Source organism: Ailuropoda melanoleuca, chromosome 16 (assembly GCF_002007445.2).
Source record: "Ailuropoda melanoleuca isolate Jingjing chromosome 16, ASM200744v2, whole genome shotgun sequence".
NCBI lineage: Eukaryota > Metazoa > Chordata > Mammalia > Carnivora > Ursidae > Ailuropoda > Ailuropoda melanoleuca.
In genome coordinates, this window is record NC_048233.1 from 3,857,186 (window position 1) to 3,869,204 (window position 12,019).

General features: G+C 41.8%; 1 protein-coding gene across 6 annotated transcripts in view; it reads left to right on the forward strand.

The window, feature by feature from the left end:
- Nucleotides 1-12,019, forward strand: part of TULP3 (TUB like protein 3) — a 58,335-nt gene that overhangs the window by 21,850 nt on the left and 24,466 nt on the right. For all 6 annotated transcript variants that reach the window (XR_004621222.1, XR_004621223.1, XR_004621224.1 and 3 more), the window contains one exon: nucleotides 5,421-5,472. Coding sequence is in view for 2 of the 6 variants with exons in the window: in XM_034645134.1 (XP_034501025.1) it covers nucleotides 5,421-5,472 (52 nt within the window). In the remaining 4 variants the exon portion in view is untranslated. The remainder of the gene's footprint in view (nucleotides 1-5,420; nucleotides 5,473-12,019) is intronic.

Consider the following 12,019-nt stretch of genomic DNA (forward strand, 5'->3'; position numbering starts at 1 on the left):
CTCCTACATGCCGCAATACTATTATCACATGTGGGACACTTCACCTTAATATACTAATACCCTCGTCTAATGTGCCGTTATAGTTAGATATCCTCAGTGCACCCATAATAGTCTTTACTGTATGTTTTGATCCATAACTCAAGGATTATGTGTTATATTTTCTTGCCAGAAATTTCTCTTAAATTTCCTCCACTATCACCTAGAACTGTTTTTTTGTCTCTCTTGATAAGGATGTTTTTGAAGAATCATGAGAGTTGTCTTACAGAATTTCCCTCCATTTGGTTTGTTTCCTCTTGAATAGATTTAGGACAAACATTGTTGGCAGGAATGTTGCATACATTATTTTGTATTCTTTTCAGTAGATCACATCAGGGAATACCATATGTCAGCCTGTCCCATCATAGTTGCTGTATCCCTTCATTTGGTTAAGGTAATGTCCAGATTTCCTCATTGTAATGTTACCTTTTCCTCTTTGTAATTAATATGATCTGTGGGGGAGATACTTGAGATTGTGTTGAATATCCTGCTTCACTCAGTGGTTACAGGATCCATCAATGTTTCTTGCAAGAGTCAATTATTAATACAGTGGTTATAAAGTCATGATATTCTACTACTGTTATTCATTCTATATTTATTAGTTGGCATTATTCTGTAACAAAGATCTTCGTTATACTTATTTATTTAGAATTAGTATAGACTCGTGGAATTTTTTTTACAATAACAGCTTTATTGAAATATAATTCATATACCATACAATACACCCCTTTAAATTATATACACTTCACTGGTTATTAGTATATTCACTGAAGTGTGCAGCCATCGCCACAGTTAATTTTAGGACATTTTCATCACTTCAAAAAGCTATCCCATGCCCTTTAGCTATCATTCCCCAACGACCCTAAGCAATCACTAATCTACTTTCTGCCTTTATAAATTTGTCTATTCTGGACATTTCATAAAAATGGAATCATATCAGGGCACCTGGGTGGCTCAGTTGGTTAAGTATCTGCCTTTGGCTCAGGTCATGAGTCCAGGGTCCTGGGATTGAGCCCCACATTGGGCTTCTTGCTCAGCACAGAGTCTGCTTCTGTGGGCATAATTGTATGACATGCTCGAATGTTGGATCTGTTTTTCTAAGATGTATATTTAGGATTTTCCCTGTTTCTATAAGTATATAGGAAATTTTCCATGACAAAAATAGGAGGAGGGGCGCCTGGGTGGCACAGCGGTTAAGCGTCTGCTTTCGGCTCAGCGCGTGATCCTGGCGTTACGGGATGGAGCCCCACATCAGGCTCCTCTGCTATGAGCCTGCGTCTTCCTCTCCCACTCCCCCTGCTTGTGTTCCCTCTCTCGCTGGCTGTCTCTATCTCTGTCAAATAAATAAATAAAATCTTTAAAAAAAAATAGGAAATACAGTAATTGCATTTCTTTTACTCTGTAGGAAATCTTTCTGTTTTGTGTTGATTTACTAACCAGGCTTGGTTAGGCTTGCTATTAAACAACTTTGTTTGAAAGAAAGGAGAGAATATTAAAGGAGAAAATGCAAATTTAGTAAGATCATATTGCAGGTTAGACTAGAAATTCTAGTGCAGATTATTATAAGTATATAAATATCTGTTCTTTCTACTAAATTATAATTTAAAACTAGACCTCAAAGAAATGGTAGTTTTTGATGTACAGGAGGTATCTAAATGTTACAATTACATAGCATCTCTTTTGTGCCTCTTTTGTTCAGGGCAAAACAAAACGTGTTTATTTAAATTGTCTGTTCAGCTTGCCCAGGCTTGAAAGGAATTAAGTGGTGTCAAGATAGCATTGAAGATACACCTGGTTTCCTCACTATTAGAGGCCTTAAGAGAAATGTTTGAGGACTTTAGTTGTGTGTCAGAATTTACCGTGAGAGGAGGTTTTAGCATTGTGTGTGTGTGTGTGTGTGTGTAGGGATGGGGTGGGGGGTGAGATAGGATGATCTCTTTTCCATGCCGGGGGATTTTGTAATTCTGGTTTAGTGTTGAGAGCAGAGTGAGGTAGAAGAAAAACAAGATTAATAGCAGTAGCTGTTGAAAATACTAGTACATAACAGTGCATTTTTATACCATGTTACCCATTCCTATATATTCACAATTTTTTCCTATATATATTTATATTCATAATTTTTTTAAAGATTTTATTTATTTATTTGACAGAGATAGAGACAGCCAGTGAGAGAGGGAACACAAGCAAGGGGAGTGGGAAGAGGAAGAAGCAGGCTCCTAGCGGAGGAGCCTGATGTGGGGCTCGATCCCATAACGCCGGGATCACGCCCTGAGCCGAAGGCAGACGCTTAACTGCTGTGCCACCCAGGCGCCCCAATATATTCATAATTTTTTGTCTTAGTTGTTTTCTTAAAAAAAAAAAAAAGATTTATTTATTTATTTTAGGGTAAGAGTGCAGGGGAGGGGCAAAGGGAGAGGAAGAGAATCTTCAAGTAGATTCCCTGCTGAGCGCAGACCCCCAACTCGGGCTCACAGGATCTCATGACCCATGAGATCATGACCTGAGCCAAAACCAAGAGTCGGTTGCTCAACCGAGTCGCCTAAGCACTGTGTCTTTGTTGTTTTATGTAGAATTTTTCGAATTTATACTACTATCCACTGAATACTGATAATATTCTAGCACTGTATTCATAAAGCTAGGATTTAAAACTATATGAATGAGGATTAAAAACAGTAAGGAAAACAGGAACATATCTAGGAGAAATGTTAGGGGCCCACAAAGTCAAGGCCTGAGTTTATCATATCTGATATTTTTGTTTATTTTCCCTCTTTTTTTTTTTTTTTTTTTAAGTAGGTTCCACACCCAGAGCAGAGCCCAATACAGGGCTCAGACTCACGACCCTGAGATCAAGACCTGAGCTGAGGGGCGCTTGAGTGCGCCTGAGTGGCTCAGATAGTTAAGCATCTGCCTTCGGCTCAGGTCATGATCTCCAGGTCCTGGGATTGAGCCCCACATTGGACTCCTGGCTCAGCAGGGAGTCTGCCTTTCCCTCTGCCTCTTCCCCCCACTCATGCTTTCTCACTCTCTCTCTCTCTCTCTCTCTCAAATGAATAAATATAGTCTTAAAAAAAAAAAAAAAAGACCTGAGCTGAGATCAAGAGTCTGATACTTAACCGACTGAGCCACCCAGGTGGTCCTATTTGTCTGTGGTCCTATTTGTCTGTTTTTGAACTGGGAAAAAGGAGATGATTTATTTTGAATACCCAGCTTTTTTTTTTAAGCACGTAGTTTATAAGGAAATTAATAGAGCAGAACTGTCAGAGAACCAGAGTGTCATCTATATCTAAGGGGTTATTAAATCTGCTTACAGGTTAGTAGGCAGGAGGAGCCTTGGAGATAGTACATAAATTCCAAGTTGCTATGCATTATTAAAATGCATAACACCTTCTAAAATATATGAAAGTAGTGGCAAACCATTAAGCCGTGGATAGATGCTTTGGTATTTTTACTGCAAATGCAGGAAAAGCCATGCTTCCCTTTGTAGCCATGGAATTTCTCTTCTTAAATAGGATCTTGTATTTGTGGTTTTTCTGACAGTAAGCTCCCAGTAACAATTTATAATAAAAATAAATAATAATTAAGAACCATTTCTGCCATGTTTCATACTCTACTCTTTCCAAGAATGATGAGTCGCGAAATAAAATCTTAAATTAGAAAATTTTGAAAAATAGAAACAGCTTCCGAGAGAGTTTTTGAGAAGTTCAAAAAGATTTGGAGACAGTAATTTGATTCCATTTTTGTCGTCTTCTTCCATCAAACAAATCTGTCTCCTCGTGATGTTAAGTCTCATCTGTTCATCCATTCTTAGAGTCTCCTTGCGTGACGGGCATCATTTTTTGTTAATGGCAAACTTGAAAAGTAAAATGACTTGCCCAGATCCTAAGGAAATCAGTGGGCTGTAGTAAGATACTATACATAGTTGTTGGGGTGGGGGAGATTTTTACCCTGCCCATCTTGGTTCTTTTGGCTGGTCTAATAATTAAATTGACACAAGACAGATTAATAGAAAAAAATTAATTTTGTAAATATGGAGTTCTTATAGGTAGGGGCCTAAGAAATAACCAAAGCAGATGGTTTATATACCTTTTAGAAAAAGAAACAATAAATTTGTGAAGAACTGACAAGACAAAGAAACTTAGTCTTGGTTACTAATGAGTGAAGACATTAAGCAGAGTTTGTGTATACTGACTTCTAGGCTTTGAATTCTCTGTCTCTGGTGACAAGGATGTCTCTTTACAGCTGAGGGCTTCAGAGGGGAGGGGGGTGGGGGAATGGGATAGACTGGTGATGGGTAGTAAGGAGGGCATGTATTTCATGGTGCACTGGGTGTTATACGCAACTAATGAATCATCGAACTTTACGTCAAAACCAGGGATGTACTGTATGGTGACTAACATAATATAATAAAAAAATGATTATAATAAAAAAAAAAGGATGTTTCTTTACCTCCTAGTACAGGGAGGACACCTTTCACATGGGAAATTTATTTCCTCCTTTCAGGGGGACAGAGAGGAGGGTCAGAATGTGCTTCTATCGGCTGCTTTTCAAGCAAACTTTACTTCAGCATTACCAGTGTGCCACTTTGACATATCTGGGGGCAGCCTGCCCTGAGCCCCATTATAGTCTCATTCTCTCTTTCCTAGAACTAGCTCCAAAAAGGAAGAAAAACAGATTTGATTTTTAGGTGGAATTTAAACTCTGCAAAGAGACCTGGATTACGGTCTGTTTCTGCTGTTTAACCATATGTGTGGCCCTCCAAGTCTGTTTCTCCAGCTTCAAAGTGTGAAAAATAAAGAGTACCTAATTCAGAGGGTTGTTTTGAGGAATTAATAAAATAATGCATGTAAGGCACTTCACTGTCTGGCCTATAGTAAGTACTCAACATACGGTTTAAAAAAAAAATCCCTGCATGCATGGGGGTCTGTGTTCTACATCCTTTTTTTTTTTTTTAAGATTGATTTATGTATTTGAGTGGGGGAGGGGTAGAGGGAGAGAGAGAATCTTGAGCAGGCTCCATGCCCAGTGCAGAGCCCACGTGGGGCTTGATCTCACAAACCTGAGATATGACCTGAGCCGAAATCAGGAGTCAGATGCTTAACTGGCTGAGTCACCCAAGTGCCTCACTATATCTTTTTTTTTTTTTTTTAACTCTTTGGGTACTTCAGCCTCCTGAAGTCCTCTGTGGAATAAGTGTGGCATTAAGGATGGCAAATCCTCCTGCGGTCAGCGTGGGTAACATCTAGACATGGATGCTTTCCCTGAGGCAGAATCAATTGGTTCCAAACAGCCCAAAGGAGTAGATACATGGAAAAGATGAAATCGACATGGTTTTAACAGAATTTTCTCTTTACCTGCTTTTTTTTCTTCATTTTTTTTTTAAACAGTGCCTTTGAAGATGAGACCATGAAGCTTCGACAGCTGAAACTAGATAATCAGGTGAGTAAATTAGGAGTCTTCCTCCTGTTTTGCAATAAGTGGGCAGCTATACTGACCATGATGCTGAGAGTCTTGACTCTGAAGTCTTGGCAGGGTCACGGAAAGAAGACAGGAGAGGAAAAGGCTTTGATGTTACTAAGCAGTGTCTGGAGGTAGTATTTGCTGAACCAAGGCCCTGGGCTCTGGCAGGACCAAAGTGCTTCCAGGAGCACAGCCATAAAAATGGCCTTGGATTTCTAATCACTGAAAATTCCTTGGCACCTCTCCTAAGAATGAAAAGAATGTTAACACTGTATTTCTATGTAGTAATTTGGTCCTGCTGCCTTTCATACCTGTCTGCACTGTAATTTCATGTAAGTACAAGATTTTTTTCTTATTCTAAAATGCAGATCTGAACATGTTGCTGGCTGCTTAGAAACCTCAACTGCTTACAGCACAATTTTCTTCACAATACCAGTCCCAGTTTTCAGTTACACATTAATTCTGTTTTTCAGTGATTTGGTTTATGTTTGTTTCCTCCACGAGGGTAAGCTCCATGAGAACTGGAGCCAAGCTGGTTTATGATGACTATTATATCAGAAGTTCCTAGCGTAGGGCTGGACACATACTAATCCTTCACTAAATATTTGAGTGAAGGAAGAAATAAATGAACATTTGTACATCGTTATTTGCTATGATAATCGTTATTAGTCAGCTTAGAACCTGTATCCAACGTCCGTTGCTTTCCCATTTGCGGTTTCGTATGCATGTTATTTAATTCAGGACATTCTAAAGCTCGAGTCTACCTAGGTAGGATCATTAACAAAGTGGGACTCTGTAGGTGCTTAAACATACCTCTGAAGTTTTTTCTTACTTATGCTAATGTTGGAATTAAAAAGGGGACTTGTAGTATAGTAAGTTGCTTTCGAGGTGGAATCCTTAAACCTGGGAGAGAGGTCTCTGCATGGCGTGCAGGGATGTGCGGGGCCACCCTCTGTAGGGCGAGGCCCTGGCGGGTTGGAATGCCATGCCCGCCCCTGGAAGGCTCTGGCACTTCTGCTCCTGTACGGCCGCCCCCACATGGCACCTATGAAGTCTTTTGTGGCCATGGCGCTAACGTAGGGACTGTTGTCCCATTCCACTGCCACTCCAATCACCAGCTGGTGGGGTTCGGCCTCCTCACCTGCGCCTGGAAGGGGAGCGTTGCCCAGTGGTCTTCAGGGATCCTCTGTATGCAAGTCTTTGCCACCATAGGAGACCTCTGGCTTCTAAATGGCCATGATGGTCTCCATCGTCTGCTCAGGCCCCTGGCCCGCCTCATGGGCTGGGTCCTGAAGTGTGAGGAGAGGAGCATCTGGGGCACTCCAGCTGCCTACCTCAGTTGGCTTCAACATCTGAATAAGAGTGGGGGCCACAGCCAGTCCAGAGCTGCCTGGCTGGGCACATGACAATCACAGCTTCTTCACCCCTTCCCCAATCCCTGCAAGGGCCCCAGAGGGCTGGCCAGTGAGTACAGAGACCCCTGGCCCCAGCCCTCTGGGCCCCAGCTGCCCCGGGCTCTCTCTGCGTCCAGGTGACACACACAGGACAGAGCTTGCCTGTCCGTGGGCCCCCGCGGGAATGGCTGCACATCTGGGTATGCAGAGCCCACCTTCCACACAGGGAAGGCCGGCGCCCCCACCAGCCTGGCACCTGCATCTCGGTGTGTGTTGGTGAAATCCATTTCCAGGCTTAGCGATCCCCAAGGTCCTCGAAATCACTGCTGAGGTTAATAGAGCAGCTGTAGCCTCCCTCCAGCTGGCTTCCTTTAAAGAGACTGCGGGAGGGGCGCCTGAGAGCTTAGTCGGTTGAGCGTCCAACTCTTGATTTCAGTTCAGATCATCATCTCAGGGTTGTGAGGTCAAGCTAGTGCTCAGCAGACTGCTTGAGATTCTCTCCCTCCCTCTCCCCCCTACTGCACTCTCTCTCTCCAAAAATAAATAAAATAAAATCTTTCTAAAGAGACTGAAGGACATTTTAAGCAAATCTAGTTTTTCATAGCCTTGCAGGAAAATGGCAACACACTTCTAAGCAATGACAGGTGGCTGTCTCAGCGTTCTCCACGGGATGGGCTGCCTCTGAGCAGAGAACCACCTAGCATTCTGCACACGTTATCTGTAAAGTTGTCAGGTGAAGGGTGTGAAATAAACAAGCCTTTCTAACATTGGAAAAAAATAAAAGGTGGCCCAGATATTTGGTAATTTTTTTTCTTTTCAATGAGAATGCTGCATGTGATATGTATATGGTATACATGTTGGGATTTTGTAAGCCTTTTATGGCACAGGTTTTTCAAAATTATGTTTTTATATGGGCGATAAAAGCATATGGTAAAGATTCCAATAACACTGAAAAGATATTCATGAAAAGCCTTTCTTCTGCTTGGCTTAGTTCTTTACTGGAAACTGTCACTTTGTTTTTTGTTTTTTTTTTTAAGGTTTTATTTATATATTTGTCAGAGAGAGAGAGAGAGCAAGAGAGAGAGCACAGAGGGAATAGCAGGCAGAGGGAGAAGCAGGGTCCCCACTGAGCAAGGAGCCTGATGTGGGACTCAATCCCAGGACCCCAAGATCCTGACCTGAGCCGAAGGCAGATGCTTGACCAACTAAGCCACCCAGGCATCCCAGACTTTTTTTTTTTTTTTTTTTTTTTTTTTTTTTTTTTTGAGGGAGGTGGTATGGGGCAGAGGAAGAGGGAGAGAGAGAATCTTAAGCAGGCTCCATGCCCAGCACAGAGCCCGACGTGGGGCTGGATCCCATGACCCTAAGATCATGACCTGAGCTGAAATCAAGAGCCAGACACTTAACTGACTGAGCCACCCAGGTGCCCCTGGAGACTGTCACTGACTTCTAATGTATTCTTGCAGAGGTAGTCAATGAATATATAGATATAAAATTTTATAGGAATTTTTTCAAATTCAAAAAAGTCTTGGGGCCTGATGTGTAAATGTGGGTGTGAAATAGCCTGTGAGAATACTGGAAGGGCCTGAAGCATGCCTCAGGCGTGAGAAGGAGCTTTCCCAGCAGGGGGACTTTCCACACAGGCAAGCTGAGCATTCAAATGGCAGCACTACAGGAGGAATGAAATGTTGGGCTGGGAATCCCAAGACTTTGGTTCCGATTCTTACTCCGCTGTTAATTAGCTGTGTGATTTTAGGTAAGATTCTTAAACTCTGTGGGTCCCACTATTTCATCTGTAAAGTGAGGTCAGGCTGGATCACATAATAGAATGTGAGGATCTGAGAGTATGGAAGTTAGAGCTGAGATGGAGATACCCTGAGGAAGGCTAGGGTGCTGCTCAGTCTGGGCCTCAGAGGCCGTAGGATCTTGGTGGAAGGCTCTCAGTCCAGGCATGCCAACCTATCCGAGACCATGCACTCTCATGTCCATGACAGTGGTTTAATGTAGCAGTGATAGTCAGTGGAGGTGGGAGAGGCTAGGGAACCTTACTCTCGCCACCTCTGCCTGAAGTATACAGTAGATTAACCTCTTAGGAGTCCTGTTGTGGGAATGTCCCCATGGTTGAGAGTCATTGGTCATGAACTTTGTAGGCTGAGAAATAGTTTGCTAAAAGTAGCCAAAGTTTATAAGTCTCATGAGGATTGGTTCATACTAACCAATATTGTAAGTGATGAATCTAAACCAGGGGATTAATTTACTAATTTCTAACGTACTCTATACAAGAGTCAGCTCTCATCACAGCCCTATCAGATAAGTGTGTGGGAAGTTTACAATTAGAGAAGTGGCCTGGTGAGTTTGAAATCAGAGCAAATGGAGTTTGTAAAATGATATTTATGGTAAATATCATTGTGTAATGGTATAATTAATTCATCTCTACTAAGGGGATACACCCACCGACGGAATGAGATAGGTGAGTATCTGACCGGGCCACTCCCTGCCTTGGATGGTACTAGACACACTAGGTAACTCTTGCTGTAAGTTTTAGCTTACCCTGTTTCCACACAGACCTTTTCCCTTCTCTTAACTCATTCTTTCATCGTCCAGGTTTCAGTAGTACTGAGTAGGTTAGTTTCTTTCATATCTGTCTTTTTTCCCCTGATAGTATAATCTTAGGTTTTAATGTTCGAAAATCCTAGGTTTACAGATAATTTGCACATGGCTATTTTTGTCCACTATAGGGTTTTGAACAGCTTTATTGAGATCAAATTCACAGACTGTAAATATATACCCAATTAAAGTGCACTAATGATTTTTAGACCTTGTATCAAATGGAATCATATAATACGTGGTCGTTTGGGAAGAGGTTCAACTGTGTTGTCGCCTCTGTCAGTGCCTCAGGCCTTTTTATTGTTGAATAACATTCCTAGTTGTGGCTATACCACATCTTGTTCATCCATTTATCAGTTGATGGACATTTGGGTGATTTTCACTCTTTGGCTATTACCGGTAATGCTGCTCTGAATATTCGTGTACAAGTTTCTGTGCAGAGATGCTTTCGTTTCTCTTGGCTGGTGTTTCTACGTATAGGTATCCCAAGGCATACCTAATATACCTCGGGTAATAGGAGGGGAGTTCTTGGGTCATATGGTAACTCTCTGTTTCACATGTTAAGGAGCTGCCAGACTGTTCTCCAACATCACTGAACCATTGTACACATCCCACCAGCCATGTCTTTGGCCTCGTTTCTCCACATCCTTGCCAGCACTTATTATTGTCTGTCTTTGATTATAGCAATTTTAGTGGGTACGAAGTGATGTCTCACTGTAGTCTTGATTTGCATTTCCCTAATGACTGACGATGTGGAGCATTAAAATGTACTCAGTGGCTCTTTGTATGTTCTCTTTGGAGGCGTGGAGAAATGGAGAAAACCCATTTTTAAATTGGGTTATTGTCTTTTTGTTGTTAAATTCTAAGAGTTCTTTATATAGCCTTGATCCAGGTTCCTTATCAGAAATATTATTTGTAGGGCGCCTGGGTAGCGCAGTCGTTAAGCGTCTGCCTTCTGCTCAGGGTGTGATCCCGGCGTCCTGGGATCGAGTCCCACATTGGGCTCCTCCACTGGGAGCCTGCTTCTTCCTCTCCCACTCCCCTGCTGTGTTCCCTCTCTCATTGGCTGTCTCTCTCTGTCACATAAATAAATAAAATCTTTAAAAAATAAAGAAATATTATTTGTAAATATTTTCTTCAGTTCTGTGGGTTGTCTTTTTACTTTCTTGATGGTATCATTTTCAGCATAGAGTTTCAATTGATTTTTTCTTTTGTCTCTTGCACTTTTGGTGTCATATCTAAGAAACCATTGCCTACCCAAGGTTAGAAAGACTTGCCCCTGTGTTTTCTTCTAAGAGTCTTACACTTCCTATGATTTGTTTTGAGTTAATTTTTATATATGGTGTGAGATGAGGTTCCAATTTCATTCTTTTGCATGTGGATACCCAGTTATCCCAAGTACCATTTATTGAAAAGATACTCTTTCTCACTGCGTGTATTTTACTTTTATTTTTACTAGTTTCACTGGGGTACTCATTTTTTTCGGGGTATGTGGGCACCTTAGCTGGGACAGGTTGTGAAGATTTTTAGGCTCCTCCAGCGATGTTCCTCAGACGCAGATGCACTTTAGGTGGAGAACATTTATGCCATCTGCTGGACAATGGGTTAAAATACAACGCAGTCCTTTTGGGTCAGGTTGCCCATCTATTTGTACCTATCATTCTAAGAGAGGTGGTCTTCGGTGTATTGAATTGATATTTTAAGAAGTGTGATTTAAAAATTTTAGCTTTGTCTTCTTATGATCTCACTTTGTGGGCCAGGAAGATTAGTTATTTTTAGCCAAACTGTTAGATCACGGGCAGCCGTTCTGATCTTTACCTGGTGGTCAGCCAGTCTATTCCAGGGGCGTCACACTGTAACCACCCCACCAGCTCTAGGGAGTCTTTGTGGAAAATTGAGAATGAGTGATGTCACGCTCTCATTAATTGGAGGCTTGCCTGAGCTTTATTATTTTATAAAATGAAGCCCTTTGTCAGAATCCCTGCCCACGCCCCCCCCCATCTACTCTCCTTCATTTCCTCACTTACTTTGGAATTACCATTCAGTATTTTGCTCCCTGAATGATAATAGGACGTACCACCACATTCTGGAGAAGATGGATTCTTTGAGTTATTCAGTTTCCAAGGGAATTGGACATTTAAAGGCTTATGTGACACAGTCCTAAAAGCAATATTTTGATTGCACTTACAGCATCCAACAGTCACCTGCGGCTCTCCTCCTGACTGCCCGTCTTTCCTTTAGCGTTGTTGATGAGGCCTCGTTGACAGCTTTTTAGGGCGGGTAAAACGTAAATGAAATGTGAATTGACATTGCCGCATAGAAGCTCAATCAACACCTACCTTCTCCCTCATCCAAGCTATGTAAGGATGATTAGAATGCTAAATCAGGCGACACTTTTCACCAAGATGGCAATTTGGTAGATATTTTATGATTTTTCTCTTGTTTACAAATTTGGACAATTGTGGGATATATTTAGTGCTGTAACGTGGTAGCTTTAGCCCTGGGGTTCACAGTTCAAATCTACG